Consider the following 18,846-nt stretch of genomic DNA (forward strand, 5'->3'; position numbering starts at 1 on the left):
GATCCGGGAGCGCGCGCGGGGCGGCCGGTGGCTGGCGGCATTAGAAACACAAAGGACAGAGACGCGCCGGCCCTGGAAGTGAGGGCTGGGACGCCGGGTGTGGGGCGCACATCCCGGGACGCTGCAGGGTTGAGCAGCTCCAACAGTAACAGAGTTAAAGTGGCCAGAACATTAGTAGAGAACGGGCCGCAATCCCTCTGTTCTGTGACAGAGGCTGAAATTCGGCCGCTGCTGCTCTGACTCTCAGAAGAGGCACAGCAAACCGCCAGGGAAAGCTGCCAGAGAACAAAAGCCTGGACATACCGGCTCAGGGAGTGCCCATCCCCATCCCCCCTCGCAGGGGACACGGAGAATCTAACCAAACAGGGTTGCCTGAGTATCGGCGCGGCAGGCCCCTCCCCCAGAAAACAGAAGGCAGGCTGAAAAATCAAGAAGCCCACAACCCGGGGCGCCTGCGTGGCGCAGTCATTGAGCGCCTGTCTTCGGCTTAGGGCGTGATCCCGGCATTCGGGAAAGGAGTCCCTCATCGGGCTCCTCCGCTGGGAGCCTGCTTCTTCCTCTCCCACTCCCCTGCTTCTGTTCCCTCTCTCGCTGGTTGGCTGCCACATAAATAAATACATAAAATCTTTAAAGAAGAAGCCTACATCCCTAAGATCCCTATAAAACAAGGGGCACGGCCTGGGACCCAGTCAATAATTTGGGCTCTGGACAACCCCACAACCTCTCCTCATCAGAATGACAAGAAGGAGAAGCCCCCCCCAGCAAAGAAAAGACAGTGAGTCAGTGGCCTCTGCCACAGAAATAATGGATATGGATGTAACCAAATTATCAGAAATGGAATTCAGAGTAACAATGGTCAAAATGATGAGTAGAATTGAAAAAACTATTAACGAAAAGGTTACTGAGAATATAGAATCCCTAAGGACAGAAATGAGAGCGAATCTGACAGAAATTAAAAATTCTATGAGCCAAATGCAGGCAAAACTAGAGGCTCTGACGGCCAGGGTCACAGAAGCAGAGGAACGGGTTAGTGAATTGGAGGATGGGTTAATAGAGGAAAAAACCAAAATAGAAGCTGCTCTTAAAAAAATCCAAGCCCATGAATGTAGGTTATGGGAGATTACTGACTCAATGAAACGATCCAATGTTAGAATCATCGGCATCCCTGAGGGGGTGGAGAAAAACAGAGGTCTAGAAGAGATATTTGAACAAATTGTAGCTCAAAACTTCCCTAATCTAGCGAGGGAAACAAACATTCGTGTCCAAGAGGCAGAAAGGACCCCTCCCAAGCTCAACCACGACAAACCTACGCCACGTCACGTCATAGTGCATTTTGCAAATATTAGATCCAAGGATACAGTATTGAAAGCGGCCAAGGCAAAGAAATTTCTCACGTACCAAGGCAAAGGCATCAGAATTACGTCAGACCTGTCTACACAGACCTGGAATGAGAGAAAAGGTTGGGGGAGCATATTTAAAGCTCTTTCAGAGAAAAACATGCAGCCAAGGATCCTTTATCCAGCAAGGCTGTCATTCAGAATTGATGGAGAAATAAAGACATTTCAGAATCGCCAGTCACTAACCAATTTCGTAACCACGAAACCAGCCCTACAGGAGATATTACAGGGGGTCCTATAAAAGTAAAAAGGCCCCAAGAGTGATACAGAACAGAAAGTCACGGCCAATACAAACAAAGACTTTACTGGCAACATGGCATCATTAAAATCATATCTCTCAGTACTCAGTCTTAATGTGAATGGCTTAAATGCTCCCATAAATGCCACAGGGTTGCAGATTGGATAAAAAGAAATGACCCATCCATTTGCTGTCTACAAGAGACTCATTTCGAACCCAAAGATGCATTCAGACTGAGAGTAAGGGGATGGAGTACCATCTTTCACGCAAATGGACCTCAAAAGAAAGCTGGGGTAGCAATTCTCATATCAGATAGATTGGATTTTAAACTACAGACTATAGTTAGAGATGCAGAAGGGCACTATATTATTCTTAAAGGAAGTATTCAACAAGTGGATATGACAATTATAAATATATATGCCCCCAACAGGGGAGCAGCAAGATACACAAGCCAACTCTTAACCAGAATAAAGAGACATATAAATAAAAATACATTAATAGTAGGGGACCTCAACACTCCACTATCAGAAATAGACAGAACACCCTGGCAAAAACTAAGAAAAGAATCAAAGGCTTTCAATGCCATACTTGACGAGTTGGACCTCATAGATATATATAGAACACTACACCCCAGAACCAAAGAATACTCATTCTATTCTAATGCCCATGGAACATTCTCAAGAATAGACCATGTTCTGGGACACAAAACAGGTCTCAACCGATACCAAAAGATTGAAATTATCCCCTGCATATTCTCAGACCACAACGCTCTGAAACTGGAACTCAACCACAAGGGAAAGTTTGGAAGAAACTCAAACACTTGGAGACTAAGAACCATCCTGCTCAGGAATGACTCGATAAACCAGGAAATCAAAAATCAAATTAAACAATTTATGGAGACCAATGAGAATGAAAATACAACAGTCCAAAACCTATGGGATACTGCAAAGGCAGTCCTAAGGGGGAAATACATAGCCATCCAAGCCTCATTCAAAAGAATAGAAAAATCTAAAATGCAGTTTTTATATTCTCACCTCAAGAAGCTGGAACAGCAACAGAGGGACAGGCCTCATCCACGCACGAGGAAGCAGTTGACCAAGATTAGAGCTGAAATCAATCAAGCAGAAACCAGAAGTACAGTAGAGCAGATCAACAGGACTAGAAGCTGGTTGTTTGAGAGAATCAATAAAATTGACAGACCACTGGCAACACTTATCCAAAAGAAAAGAGAAAGGACCCAGATTATTAAAATTATGAATGAAAAAGGAGAGGTCACGACGAACACCACTGAAATTGGAAGGATTATTAGAAATTTTTATCAACAGCTATATGCCAATAAACTAAGCAATCTGGAAGAGATGGAATCCTTCCTGGAAACCTATAAACTACCAAGATTGAAACCAGAAGAAATTGATTTCTTAAACAGGCCAATTAATTATGAAGAAATTGAGTCAGTGATAAACAACCTTCCAAATAACAAAACTCCAGGCCCGGACGGTTTTCCTGGGGAATTCTACCAAACATTCAAAGAAGAAATAATACCTATTCTCCTAAAGCTATTTCAAAAAATACAAACAGAAGGAAAGCTACCAAACTCATTCTATGAGGCCAATATTACCTTGATCCCCAAACCAGGCAAAGACCCCCTCAAAAAGGAGAATTACAGACCGATCTCCCTAATGAATATGGACGCCAAAATCCTCAACAAGATACTTGCTAATAGAATCCAACAGTACATTAAAAGGATTATCCATCACGATCAAGTGGGATTTATACCTGGGATGCAAGCGTGGTTCAATATTCGCAAATCAATCAGCGTGATACATCATATCAACAAGAAAAGACTCAAGAACCATATGATCCTCTCAATCGATGCCGAAAAAGCATTTGACAAAATACAGCATCCTTTCCTGATTAAAACCCTTCAGAGTGTAGGAATAGAAGGTACATTTCTCAATCTCATAAAAGCCATCTATGAAAAGCCTACTGCAAATATTATTCTCAATGGGGAAAAGCTGGAAGCCTTTCCCTTAAGATCAGGAACTCGACAAGGATGCCCACTCTCGCCACTAATATTCAACATAGTACTAGAAGTCCTTGCAACAGCAATCAGACGACAAAAAGGGATCAAAGGTATTCAAATCGGCAAAGAAGAAGTCAAACTCTCCCTCTTCGCAGATGACATGATACTCTATATGGAAAACCCAAAAGAAGCCACTCCCAAACTATTAGAAGTTATACAGCAATTCAGTAACGTGGCGGGATACAAAATCAATGCTCAAAATCAGTTGCATTTCTATACACGAATAACGAGACCGAAGAAAGAGAAATTAGGGAATCCATCCCATTTACAATAGCACCAAAAACCATACGTTACCTTGGAATTAACTTAACCAGAGACGTAAAGGACCTATATTCTAGAAACTATAAATCACTCTTGAAAGACATTCAGGAAGACATAAAAAGATGGAAAGATATTCCATGCTCATGGATCGGAAGAATTAACATAGTTAAAATGTCCATGCTACCCAGAGCAATCTACACTTTCAATGCTATCCCGATCAAAATACCGAGAACGTTTTTCAAAGAACTGGAAAAAATAGTCCTTAAATTTGTATAGAAACAGAAAAGGCCCCGAATCTCCAAGGAACTGCTGAAAAGGAAAAACAAAGCTGGGGGCATCACAATGCCGGATTTCGAGCTGTACTACAAAGCTGTGATCACAAAGACAGCATGGTACTGGCACAAAAACAGACACATAGACCAATGGAACAGAATAGAGAGCCCAGAAATGGACCCTCGGCTCTCTGGGCAACTAATATTTGATAAAGCAGGAAAAAACATCCGGTGGGAAAAAGACATTCTCTTCAATAAATGGTGCTGGGAAAATTGGACAGCTACATGCAAAAGAATGAAACTTGACCACTATCTCACACCATACACAAAAATAAACTCCAAATGGATGAAAGACCTCGATGTGAGACAGGAATCCATCAAAATCCTAGAGGAGAACATAGGCAGCAACCTCTACGACATCGGCCAAAGCAACCTTTTTCATGACACATCCCCAAAGGCAAGAGAAACAAAAGATAAAATGAATTTATGGGACTTCATCAAGATTAAAAGCTTCTGCACAGCCAAGGAAACAGTCAGAAAAACTAAGAGGCAGCCCACGGAATGGGACAATATATTTGCAAATGACACTACAGATAAAGGACTGGTATCCAAGATCTACAAAGAACTTCTCAAACTCAATACACGAGAAACAAATAAACAAACCAAAAAATGGGCAGAAGATATGAACAGACACTTTTCCAATGAAGACATACAAATGGCTAACAGACACATGAAAAAATGTTCAAAATCATTAGCCATCAAGGAAATTCAAATCAAAACCACACTGAGATACCACCTTACGCCAGTTAGAATGGCAAAAATAGACAAGGCAAGAAACAACAATTGTTGGAGAGGATGTGGAGAAAGGGGATCCCTCCTACATTGTTGGTGGGAATGCAAGTTGGTACAGCCACTCTGGAAAACAGTGTGGAGGTCCCTTAAAAAGTTAAAAATTGAGCTACCCTATGACCCAGCCATTGCACTACTGGGTGTATACCCCAAAGATACAGACGTAGTGAAGAGAAGGGCCATATGCACCCCAATGTTCATAGCAGCAATGTGCACAATAGCTAAATTGTGGAAGGAGCCGAGATGCCCTTCAACAGATGACTGGATTAAGAAGTTGTGGTCCATATATACAATGGAATATTACTCAGCTATCAGAAAGAACGAGTTCTCAACATTTGCTACAACATGGACAGCACTGGAGGAGATAATGCTAAGTGAAATAAGTCAAGCAGAGAAAGACAACTATCATATGATTTCTCTCATCTATGGAACATAAGAACTAGGATGATCGGTAGGGGAAGAAAGGGATAAAGAAAGGGGGGGTAATCAGAAGGGGGAATGAAACATGAGAGACTATGGACTATGAGAAACAAACTGAGGGCCTCAGAGGGGAGGGGGGTGGGGGAATGGGATAGGCTGGTGAAGGGTAGTAAGGAGGGCACGTATTGCATGGTGCACTGGGTGTTATACGCAACTAATGAATCATCGAGCCTTACATCGGAACTGGGGATGTACTGTATGGTGACTAACATAATATAATAAAAAATCATTAAAAAAAATTAAAAAAATAAAATAAAATAGGCTGCAGAAAAAAAAAAGTACTTATTGATTTTCCTGATTATATCTCTTTAGTAAAAGCGGAAATATAATAGGTAAACATTATCTCTTCCCTTTAAGAACTAACCTGAGGTTAGTCCCTTATTCAATCTCAGAGATGTCCTCCAAGGCTATCAAAAGAATAATTCCCTTTCCTCATCCAGAATCCAAAAGAGAAGACCATACTAGAAAATGTTATTTCTTCACAGCATTGGATCTTAACCGGAATCATCTGATAAGCTTTTAAAAGTACAGATGCCTTAATTAGACAGATGCCAAAACAAAATTAGCCAGGAAAACAATAAGAGAAGAATGAGATGGGACTAGCCGCATAATATTTGTGCGGCTAATTTATTATCTAATAATTAGATAATATTATCTAAAATTCTAATTATCTAAATATTATCTAATTTGTGCAGTAAGTAGCTCCAGCAACTAAAATACAGAGTTATTGGCAAATGAATAAACAAACCAACAGAACAGAACTGAAAGCCCTGAGGCTTTAGAGTGATAGAAATGGCATCAAATTAAGGGGTAGGAAGTTAGACCCATACCTCATACTCTACGCCAGGATAAATTCTAAATGGATTAGAGAGTCAAATATAAAAATCAAAACCTTATAAGTATTAGAAGAAACATGGAAGAATGAATTCTTTCATAATTACAGAAAAGCCTTTCTAATTAAAAACTATAAAAGATTTCAAATTTGACTATATATAAGTAAAAAATTCTGCATAACAAAAAAAAGCATATCATACATAGATAAACAGCAGACTAAGGAAAAAAATGCAATTCCTATCAAAAAGGGCTAAGGTAAGGAGTACCTAGAAATTATAAAAGAGAAGAAAAACAAGTTTAAAGATATGAACAGACAGTTCCCAGAGATGATGCTCAGCCCCCCCACTCAAAGAAAATGTAAATTAAAACTACAATGAGATACTTTACCTATCAGAGTGTTTATCTATCAACTGTTTACCTATCAGACTGGTCAGTATCCAGTTGTTTGATAAATATATTGCCTTGATAAAACTAATGGAAAACAGCTTCTATCAGATATTGCTGATGACAGTATAAACTGGTATAATCCCTAAAGAAGGTAATCTGGAATTACATTATTGAAATGACAAATGAATATTTTCTCTGACTCAAAAATTCTACTTCTTTGGGGCACCTGGTTGGCTCAGTCGGTAAAATATGCAACTCTTGATCTCAGGGTCATGAGTTCAAGCCCACACTGGGCGTAGTAAAGCTTACTTTAAAAAAAAATTCTACTTCGGGGAGCCTAGGTGGCTCAGCTGGTTAAGTGTCCAACTCTTGATCTCAGCTCAGGTCTTGATTTCAGGGTTGTGCATTGGGCTCCATGCTGGGTGTGGAGCCTACTTAAAAAAAAAAATTCTAGTTCTAGAAATGTACCTATATGTACACAAGCATATATGCAAAATGATGTAAGTACAAGATTAATTACTATATTTTTAATAGAAACTTGAAAATAATCAGAAATGTCCATTACTAAAGACCAAATAAATCAATTATGGTACATTTATACAACAGAATTCTATGCAAATATTTTTTTAAATGCAGAAATTCTTTATGTATCAATATAGAAAGGTTACCAAGACATTTTAAGTTAAAAAAACAAAACACTGTGCAGAACAATATGAGTAATATACTAACATCTCTGCAAAAAAGGGGGGAGGAAAATAATATAAATTTATATTGGATTATAAAAAAAGTTTCTGGAAAGGTAACTAACAACTAATATAATAACAAACTAATAAAACTGGTTGGGGGATACATGAGAACTAGAAGGATGGAGAACAGGATGGGAAGAAGACTTTTCACTGTATACCTTTCTATACTTTTGATATTTAGAAAATGTTTCTTATTCAAAGATGTCTTTAAAATAAAAAATAAAAATACAGATTATTAGGTTCGTCTCAGGGAGACTAATCTTGCACATCTGGAGCAAGCCTAGGCCTATTTTCCATTTTTAAGAGCAGAGCCACTGCTACAGAATTTAAGCAAATCATAATGGCTTCCTATCTCTTTTCACGGCATAGGTAAATATTGTTTCTAGTTTTTGTTTATTGTTTTGTTTTTAACAGCATGTTGAGAGAATACATTAATAATCCCAAGATCTGGAGGCTAAAAAAAAAAAAAAGAGTAGACCCACTGAGAAAACATTGCAGTAGAGGTGACTATATGTTTCCAAAATGGATCTGTCTGGTCTGTCATCACAACAAGCAACCTGCACTTCTCTAAATAATGCCTTTAGTACAAACACATTTCATTCAAAGCTATCTGAGCTTCATGGCTGTTGATTTAGTCATTATTTTGATGTGCCTACAAGGCTAGGCAAATCATAGGTACTAATTTGTGGCTTTAAAACCATAGCTAGACTCTTCATTACCAAAGAGTCAGGATCAATAAAGAGGGGTTTAGGGGACTGTAAAAATCTAAAGACCTACCACACAGAATTCTGTAGTCAACAGTTTCGGCAGTATCATTAGGTAAATAATCTTATAAAACATCCATACTCAGGACTCAGTAAGGTGGTGTTTTACTATTTTTCTGAGGTAGGAGCAGGGAAGGAAAAATATATGAAATATACCTGCCCTAATTCATATCAGCCAATTCCAGAGTCAGGACATGGATCTTAGAGACAACATTTGAAAAATCATTAAAGCAAACAACAAAAGCCAACAGGATGCTTATGATTTGCAAGAAATATTATCTAGGCTCTTTTCCATAACTGTTTACAGAACTTTCATCCTTACTATACCCTATCACTTTACTATAATCATAAATGAAGGCAGATTATGTAGGAAATATGGCCTCAACAAGAGAGATCATTCCAAGCTGGAAGGAAGAGAACCAACACTTACTGGACAACTGCTATGTGCCAAGCACCATGCCTTGCATTCTTATATTTAATTCCTTATTTGATCCCAACAAAAATCCAACGAGGAATATATTTTAAATCCCAAACTGAATCTCAGATGGGCTAAGCATATTACCCCAAATCAAAGAGCTGTAAGTGATAAAGCCAAAACTGAAATTCATGTCTAACTCCAAAGACTATATTTTTCTACCACATTCAGATACCTCTGTTAAATAGGAATTCTTAGAAAAAAGAGGTAGATAGAAGACAATTTAAATGCATTTGGCAAAATGAAACCCCTGCATTCAATCCACTCAAAGAATATTTAAGAAACAGGGTCGCCTGGGTGGCTCAGTCAGTAAGGTGTCCTCCTCTTGGTTTTAGCTCAGGTCATGTCAGGGTTGTAAGACTGAACTCCATGTCAGGCTCCACGCCCAGCGCTGAGTCTGCTTGAGATTCTCTCTCTCAAATACATCAATAAATCTTAAAAAAAGAAAAAAAAAAAAACAGAAAGAAAAGAAAAGAAACAGCTACCGTGTTAAGCACTGAGCTGGACACGTTATACCTGAACAGACCTGAGAGCTTAAGGAACCTGTCCCAGGTCACACACCTGTTAAATAATGAGAAGACGAGCACTCAGACAGTCTGACTCCAGAGACCATGCTCTCAACTACAGCTTACTGGCTCTCTGAAATTCAAAGGAAAACACGAGTGAAGCATTAAGTTTGTCTATGGCGGTGAAAGGAAGCAGTTAGTTGCCTGGTTCCTAGTAATGGGGCCCACTGGATGAAAAAGGGAAATATTTTTTCTTTTCCCAAAGTAATTCATACTTTCATACATATTCATCTGTATTATGTATACTCTTAAGTAATAAAGATCAACTGCCTTGATAATAAATATCACCACCTAATATTTGCTTAACGCTTAGTTTTCCAAAATGTTTTTACATACATTATGTAAGTGATATAACCATCAATAGCTTCCCATCTTTATTCCTACAAAATAAAGCCAAAAGTTCTGGCCACTACCTAAGATCCCTCACAGCTCTGCCTCCTAGCTTTATTTGCTACCAATCACACACAAGATGTCATGTTTCTCTATTCTCCGAGGATTCTCTGAGGACACTATTCTCTGAGGATTCTACCTCTGTTGATGCCACTACACATGCAATTCCCTTTGTCTGGAATGGTCTTCCCAATTATCCATCTGATAAATTCCTATTGCTTTTTAAGAGCTGGTTCAAATATCTTCCCCACAAAACCTTCAGCTCACTGAATTAGTTACTCCCTCCTCTAGGATCACCAAATCCTTTTTTACACAACTGTGACATAGGATTTACCATAACTACTCATGTGTTTCTTTTTCCAAGAGACCGAACACTTTGTAGAGACTATGTCTTTCTCTTTTTTGTATCCCTAGTGCCGAAGTCCTAGCAGGTCAATATTTATGAAATGAATAAAAGAATGAATTATATAGAACACCAAACTGAGAATTAGAAGACGTTAAGTGCAAGTCCCATACTAAAATACAAAGTTTACACCTCAGTTTTTTCAGCCATAAAGTAATTTTCAGTTCAATTCTACATTTACTGCAATGACTATGGTTCCAGATGGAACTACTCTGAGAGCTCTTTAGAACGATCACAAAAAATCCAAATAATTGATATTACCTCCTCCATCATGACATCTTGTGTGGCTGAGATTTCTCCTTTGGTCGCTCCACTATGTACCATGTTCCGTAGTCGTATACAGAATTCTCTCATCTATGAAAGAAACTTATTCAGTACTACAAATAGATAACCCAACTTCAACTGTAAATGAGCCTAGCAGACCAGTACTAGTTCTTTTGAAGTATAACTAAGCCAAGACCTAGGGCAAAGTTCATAAAAACATGTATGTTTTTCCTCAACCAGTCCACTTAAACACATAGCTAAAAACTTTCCAAAAGGGGAAAAAAAAACATGGCTTATTCCCAAAGAATTCTAGATGGAACTGCTCCCGCTCTGCAACTGATGATACCCTCTGTGACAGTATGTGCCCGGCTATGGGGAAAACATCTGCTTCCATAACGCTTATCACCCCTAGGAAAAGCGGGAGACTTAAGATGATTACGCCACTAAGTCACTCTAGTAGATTTTTATTTAGAATTTTACTGGTTGTTCACTTCTTCTTCTTTGCCAAATTATTATAATATACAATGGCTATGCCAAACCTAGTTTTCATTTTTGTTTTCAATTTTGAAAGTACTAAGATAAAGGTGAGTCTTAAATCTAACCACAGTGCTCTAAAAAGGATCTTGCTCTCCTCTAAAATGAAATCCAATGATATACTATTCAGGATCTTTTAACCTGTGGATAAGAATTCTGTGTTTCCTGGGTGGAAAATAACCTACTTCTAATATTGGGGAAACGCATCTATAGCTTATTTTAAAATGTAATCTTTCTCCCAGGGGTGACAAATCCAATTTCAGCCTTGTAGATCAAGAGAGTAGATTCTGGCAACTCCCAGTTCTCAAAAAAGATGTCTGGCTGGTAGAGCAGCGTCCCTATAAGATTTATAATCCTCCTTGGGGTGCCTGGCTGGCTTAGTCAGTATAGGATGCAACTCTTGATCTGGGGTTTGTGAGTTCAATCTCCACACTGGGTGGCGAGTTTACTCAAAAAAAAAAAAAAGTATATATATATATATATATATATATATATATATATATATATATATATATATATATATCACCTTGGGAAAATGGGTTATGTAGAGAAAGAGAATGATTCACTAAGATAACTGAAGCAATAAAAAGCAGTTCAGTGACTACATCAAATCTTTAGTGGGTGGATAAACGACACTGATGTGGTTTGCGGACGCCTCAGCACTCTGCATACTCTTTAAGAAAGTCTCACAAGTAGTTCTCCCCCTGTTTTACTAGAGCATAAAGCTCTCCCAGCCCACCTGCACTAGAACCCAGTGGGCTTATGGTCCATATTAAGCATGGGACATTCTTTCCTCAGTACCCATGAGAAAATACTTAAATCAAAAGAAATAAAAGTAGAAGGTTTTTAAAAAGAAAAAAAAAACCCTCTAATCTCAATTATTTTTAAAGTTAATATGTAGCTGCATTGCCTTTGATAGACACCGAGTAGCTACCTTGTACATAAGCTGTGTACACTGAAATGCCCTGGAATCCCCCTGGAAAATCAGTTAAGAGTTTTAAGGTAAGTACACTAAATTCACTCCCACCCTGTTCCATATGTTGCACCTTGTGATTCAGAATATCATTCATCCTTCTGGTTGCCTCTGTTGTATAAGATTCAGGGAAGCACTTCTTAGGGACAACACCGTATTTTTCTAAAAGAAAACACATTTTGGTGTTCAATAAGGTAAAAGCATACTCCAGCACTAGAAACTATGGCAAAAATAGCAATTGCTTTAAAGAACAGGCCACAGGGCGCCCGGCTGGCTCAGTCGTTAAGCGTCTGCCTTTGGGTCAGATCATGATCCCAGGATCCTGGGACTGAGCCCTGTGTCAGGCTCCCTGCTCAGCAGGAAGCCTGCTTCTTCCTCTCCCACTCCCCCTGACTATGTTCCCTCTCTCACTGTCTCTGTGTCAAACAAATAAATAACATCTTAAAAAAAAAAAAAAAAAAAAGAACAGGCCATATTTTGCTGGTCTAAATCAGAAAACTTAACAATCTTATGCTTCATATTAATAAACAGGTCATTTAATCTGCATATTTATCAACAGATCTAAGAATGAATTCTGTTCCTTTTATCTATAATACTTTGTAAAGTGCTCAGGATGATGAGATTTTCCCAAAAGACACCACTTTTTTGAACAAGGATATTTTTTTTTTTAAAGATTTTATTTATTTATTCGACAGAGATAGAGACAGCCAGCGAGAGAGGGAATACAAGCAGGGGGAGTGGGAGAGGAAGAAGCAGGCTCACAGCGGAGGAGCCTGATGTGGGGCTTGATCCCATAAAGCCGGGATCACGCCCTGAGCCGAAGGCAGACGCTTAACTGCTGTGCCACCCAGGAGCCCCTGAACAAGGATATTTTTTAAAAGTTGCAGTTTCAATATGTGTCTTGATTACATTGATGGACAAGAGATAAGCTTTCTCGTAGAAAGTTAGTTCTACTTAATACAACCGTTTCTTCTCCAGCCAACTCTTCACAGTATCTATCTCTTTACCTCTCATTTAAGAAAGGTACTTAAAAGGTGAGGGTGTGAGATAAAGGTTCTTAGAGCTAACTGTATACCCTTCTGGGAGACTAATTCTACTCTGTACATAACCACCAAAGAAATGGCCCATGACCAACTACAGAGCCTTGCTCGATCATGCTGAGTTTCTGTTCCATTAGAGAAATGCTCTTACCAACAATATTGACAAGCATATCCCACTGTCCACCATCATTTGCAGGATTCATAAGCAAATACTGCACCAGCCTACCATCCTCAGGCTCCTTTTTCTGGGCTGTGTCCACAAAAGCATTTAAGAAGAAATAACAACGTTCAACCTAGATAAGAGAAGTTAAATAAAATTAAAGGAAAAGAGAGCTAAAATACTTCTATTGGCATTAGCAACACAACAGGAGTCTTGGGCCTACCACAGACCCACCATAGTAGGTATTTTTAAACTGAAGTTGGTAATTCAATATCAGTATCTGGCTTCGTTAGAATATTTAAAGTTTCTTCTTATATTTCTGTAGATACATTCCAATAGTTTACCCAAAACAATGCACTGCTTTATTTTGAAACAAAATCTAGAGTCTTAATCGGTAAGAGTCTTAATCAGTAAACATTTAGAGTCTTAATTTAGAGTCTTAATCTATAAAATTTAGAGTCTTAATCAGTAAACATCTAATGAACACTTAAATGTAACCAGTAAACATCTAATGAACACTTATATGATATACATTTTAAAAATTAAAAAATGAAATAAAATTATTTACTGTTTTTCAAATAAGTACTACCCAGAGATGGGAAATTAGGTCCTAGAAAGACCAAATAACCTAAATAAAGATGATAAAAGGAGAAATTATTAAAAACAAAGTAAAAAACAACTTTTTTTCAAAATAAAAAATTTTAAGTAAGTTAAGAAACAAAGAAGCAGTAGGTGAGTCAGTGAGTAGACTTATTATTTCATTGCAAAAAGTAGCCACCTACCAACCAAAAGCAGTTCTGCCTTTGAAGAGTCAACCTTTGATACTTTGCAAATCAGAATAAGTGGCATCCCATCTATAATGGAAGGCAAACTACAACTGGAAAAGCAAGAAATGAAGAGATAGTCCCTACCAAGGTTGATACTGAAATGAGAATCTTGCAAGATCAGTCCCCTACCTTGTCCCAGAAAAAGAGATAAGATTGACTAAACTCAAATTCTTCAATATTTAATTTTTTCATGAATGGAAGTCTCATAACATTCAGACAAGAAAAGATCCAGCATCGCCCTGAAACAAGAAAGCAAACCAAGAAATTAGGCTGAGTGTTCACATAGATTACATTGTCCTATCCCTGTTTCCCAAAACTAAATGCTTGAACAATTTAAAACTAAATCAGAAAGAACAGAAAGATTTAAACAACAACAAAACAAGAAAGGTAGGAATTAGTATTTGAAATATATATGCAAAGGCTTAACATCCTTAACATATGAAAAAAAATTTTACGTATTACTTAAAGAATCCAATACAAATCACCTAAGAAAATCACATTAGAGAAAGAAATATTGCTAGAAAGACATGAGCAGAGATCACGAATAGATCATTTAATGGCCAAAAAAGACACAAACGGCAAAGAAACATTTTTTTGAAGTTCATCATAAGACACCTGTTAGGTGGGGATACATTATTTTTTTTAACTGATTATGCCCAATATTAGGATGGATTTGGGAAATAGCCTTATTATACAGTCTGGATAGAGATCTAAACAGGTACAAAATATCTGAGAGCAATCTGGCAATATATGACAAAAGCTTTAAAAAGACCCTACCCTTTAATCTGGAACATAGTATATGCTTCAATATAAGATGACCCTAACATAAGTCAATCCCCATTCTCCCAAAGAGAATTAAAAAGAAAAAGTTGTTAGGATGCCTGGCTGGTTCAATCAGTAGAGCATGCGACTCCTCATCTCAAGGTTGTGAGTTCCAGCCCCGCGTTGGGTGCAGAGATTACTTAAGCAAATAAAATCTTTAGGGGTGCCTGGGTGGCTTAGGTGGGTAAGCATCTGACTCTTGATTTTGGCTCAGGTCATGATCTCACTGTGAGACAGAGCCCTGTATTGGGCTCTGCACTGGGTGTGGAGCCTGCTTGGGGTTCTCTCTCTCTCTCTCTCTCTCTCCTGCTGCCCCTGTCCCGTGCCCCCCTTCCCCTGCACAGGTGCACTATCTCTGGCTCAAAAAAAATCAAATCAAATCAAATCAAATCTTTAGGGAAAAAAAGAAAAAGAAAAAGCTGTTCAGTTAACTGGATCATACAGACATTGAAATATATATATGATATAGTAAATGTCCACCTACAACATTTAGTAATTTAAATACATAGATATTGAAAATCATGTTAACATTAATAAATTGATGTAGCATTGTTTTTTCCACTTTCATATATGTCATTTTCACAGTAATTCACTCTTCACTTCCATCTTGGTATCAGTGCTTTTGCCATCATTAGACCCACTCTTACAATCAGAATACATCATCCTTCTTCCATCTAGTATGTTTGAGTCACAGCAATGTTTTGAACCCATGCATGATGCTGTCCCTGAAAACTATGCCAGCGTCAATTATACAATCATATTCTTCACTTGTCTCGTAAACAGATAATCACAAACTCTACAATATCACCATTTCCTGTACGATTTAAGTGATTGTTAGCCTATTTGTAACGATATCCAACACTTCCATGTGAGGTCCTATCCTAGGAATATACTATGTTCAAATTTTTCACCTTTTCAAAAAACTGATTCAATCAAATGATCTCTATAGCATCCAAAACTAGCACAGATTGAAGTCACTTCAGAGTAAAGTGCTTGCCAAATTGTATTTTACTTCAAAATAAATTAACCAAGAGTACTCATTATAAGGATCTTTGTTAAGTCTTCAAACATAGGGTAACTCTCTCTTTCCTAAAGGAAAATTCAGAGGGAAAAACCTTGACTTTTACTTGGGCATAACTTCTTTACTGCCATGAACTTACGTTCTTGCTATATTGGTAAGTGAAAAAGGTATATAGGTTACCTAACAATACGTAAGGTACCCACCTATAGTAAACACACACACACAGAATAAAGATCTGACAGAAAAAATATATACTTGTTGGTATTTTGCAAATATTCTACATTGAAAAACAAAAATTTTGTGGGGCACCTGGGTGGCTCAGTTGGTTAGGTGGCCCAGCTCTTGATTTCGACTCAGGCCATGATCTCAGGTCCTGGGATCGAGCCCATGGCAGGCTCCACACTTAAGAGGGGAGTCTGCTTGAGGATTCTCTTTCCCTCTCCTTCTGCCCTCCCCCTCCTCATGCGTCCCCCCCAAATAAATCTTTAAAAAAAACAATTTTGTAACAAGAAAAAAACAATTAAAAATAAGTAACTATAGTGGTTTTTGAAAGTCACTAATGACTTAGCTCATCTTTACCTTGAGTTTGTCTGGATGCCACCTCTCTCATATATATTATTTCCCAGCAAAGAAAACCTGGATGAACCGTTAATGTGAAAACTGCACGAAAATAAGCTGCACACCTCATGTGCTACTTGTATCTGTTGTACATAAAAGTGATACTACAGAATATATAAGACCTGATCTATTCCAGAGGCACATTCCCAGGCTTTTCCCTAAGACGTCACTGCAATCTGGACTGTGTAGGACCACTGTGACATTACTAACTGGATCATTTGTAGCCTGACAGTCCACACCATCCCAAGCACTTCCTAATACGGCAAAACAGTAATTATGGCAAGGTCATGGCTTTTTTTCCCTTAACATTTAAAAATCAATTTTACTGAGGTATAATTTACACACAATAAAATACATCCATATGAAATGTACACTTTGAGTTCTGACTGGCTCTCAACAAGGACTGATCTGCTTTCCGTCAAAATAGACTGGGAGTAGGGTGCCTGGGTGGCTCAGTTGGTTAAGCCTCTGCCTTTGGCTCAGGTCCTAATCCCAGCGTCCTGGGATCGAGCCCTGCATAGGGCTCCAGCCCGGCATTGGGCTCCTTGCTCAGCGGGGAGCTTGCTTCTCCCTCTCCTGCTCCCCCTGCTTGTGCTCTCTCTCTCTCAAATAAATAAGTAAAATCTTAAAAAATATATATACTGGGAATAATTTTTAAATGAACACACTTTAAAAAGTTCTTTTATTACGATTTTGTTATAAGAATGTCCTCCTTATTTAGATTCCTGGATAACCAATCTTTCACTGTAGCTGTTTTTCTGACAGTGGTGCTAGACAACAAAACAAGAGCTCTTGACCAGTAAGGCACGAGAACTGAGTATTTTTCTGTATTACAAACTGGTCTACCCGTGAGAAGTGAGTCCATTAGCACATCTGCTCAAACTGCAACCAAAAAGCCTATTTAAAAATAACATTTGATGATATTTTGATACAATTACATTGTGTCTTTTCCATTTCATATATTTGTGTATGGCCTTCAGGGTAAGAACGTTATGGGGAGTTTTGCAGAGCAGGAACATTTTTGCATGGTCCACTTTGTACCAAGAAAACATATATACAAGACACCGGGCGACGTCACCTAACTTCAGGACAGAATATAGTGATTTACATCCAAACAGAAGACCATGGACTTGTCACTTCAATGCTCAAAGGAGATACACTACCACAGAGGACCAAAATAAGTTCCAAGGTAATGTGCTTGAACCTGACTTTCCCTGTGCCTGTTCTCTGGAAATTTACTTCAAGTTCTTTCAACACGAACTTCTACTCAAGACCACTCTTAAGACATCAAAATGGGACACTGTCAGGAAGGTCAAGCAAAGCGTGCAAGGAGTTGTAAGACCTCACCTGAGCTCTTCTGGTTGGTGACCGGCTTGCCTTCCTGAGTCACCGCGTGCTGGAACACATGCTGAGCACCCTGGACCGTGGCCCTCTTCAGACAGATGTCCAGCAGGTCGTGGGTGGTCCCGACATTCTGGGCAAGTACGAATTGAGGGTCGGAATTCAGTTTCTGAATCAGAGCAGCTACCTTCTCCGAATTCAGTCCTGTTGGAAGACCAAATGGTATCTGTAACACCAAAAGGAGGCTGAAGAGGGCTGATCCCGGACTCCCGCTGCTCGGCTCTAACTTCGGAAGACAGACCATCCGGAGATGACCCTTGCAGCGGAAAAGCCCTTTACCGGCGACCTCCCCCCAGTGCTGTCTCCCTCCAAGACCGCTCCAGCCCGCCCAGAAAGCTCCATTCCCGCCATGGCCCCCGGTCCCAGGCCCGGTTCTCCCCGCCGCCGGGCCTCCGGGGCCCAGCTGAGCAACCCCCAGAGACGACCCCGCTAGGGCCTCGGCGGGGAAGAGCGGCGTCTCACCCGCGTTGTTCATGGTTGGCCACACAGCCCGGCTGGGGAACGGTAGTTTCGGGGTTCTCAGGGGGAGCACCGGGGTTACACGGCGGCTCGCTGCCTCTGCTGCCGGACCTGCCACTCGCAGCCCGAGCGCCGGAAAGAGGGAACCGGCTCGGTGGCGGCGGAGGGCTGAGGCCCAGAGAAACGGGGTCCGCGGAGGGACAAAACTCCCCCTCGCGTTGCTGAGTCAGCGCCGTCTGGGCTGGCCCCGCCCGGGGGAGGGCCGACCGGGCGGGCTCACGGCGCGCTCCGTCCCGCCCGCGCCCCTGCCCCACCTCCGCGCGGCCCCGGGTGGGCCCACGCGACGCCCGCGCCCCGGCCCCCTGGGCTCCCGCTGCCTAGCTACCGGGGTGGCCGGGCGGTTCCGTGCCGCCCCAGAGCCCGTATTACTCTGGCCTTGGGGACTGGACCCAAGAAGCCTTTCCAGAAGCCTAAAGGGCGCTCGAGGCAATAGGGCGGAGCTGAGGGGCTGCATAATTAAGCGCAGGCTTAGGATGGGTTGACTCGTCTCTCACACACGCACACACACACACACACACACAC

The 18,846-nt window shown here is 40.0% G+C and overlaps 1 protein-coding gene across 2 annotated transcripts in view; it reads right to left on the reverse strand.

Moving 5' to 3' along the window:
- The window catches only part of BLMH (bleomycin hydrolase), a 53,380-nt gene extending 34,868 nt beyond the window's left edge, over positions 1-18,512 (reverse strand). The window contains exons 1-6 of one of the 2 annotated variants that reach the window (XM_026517784.4): positions 18,268-18,512; positions 17,752-17,949; positions 14,073-14,182; positions 13,108-13,249; positions 11,990-12,078; positions 10,407-10,499 (exon numbers count right to left, since the gene is read on the reverse strand). In XM_026517784.4, coding sequence (XP_026373569.1) covers positions 10,407-10,499; positions 11,990-12,078; positions 13,108-13,249; positions 14,073-14,182; positions 17,752-17,949; positions 18,268-18,280 — 645 coding nt within the window. In that variant the 5' untranslated portion in view covers positions 18,281-18,512. The remainder of the gene's footprint in view (positions 1-10,406; positions 10,500-11,989; positions 12,079-13,107; positions 13,250-14,072; positions 14,183-17,751; positions 17,950-18,267) is intronic. The other variant, XM_057318136.1, reaches the window with a different exon arrangement.
- Positions 18,513-18,846: the final 334 nt, after the last annotated feature.

This window comes from Ursus arctos, unplaced genomic scaffold (genome assembly GCF_023065955.2).
Source record: "Ursus arctos isolate Adak ecotype North America unplaced genomic scaffold, UrsArc2.0 scaffold_24, whole genome shotgun sequence".
In the NCBI taxonomy this organism is placed as follows: Eukaryota; Metazoa; Chordata; class Mammalia; order Carnivora; family Ursidae; genus Ursus; species Ursus arctos.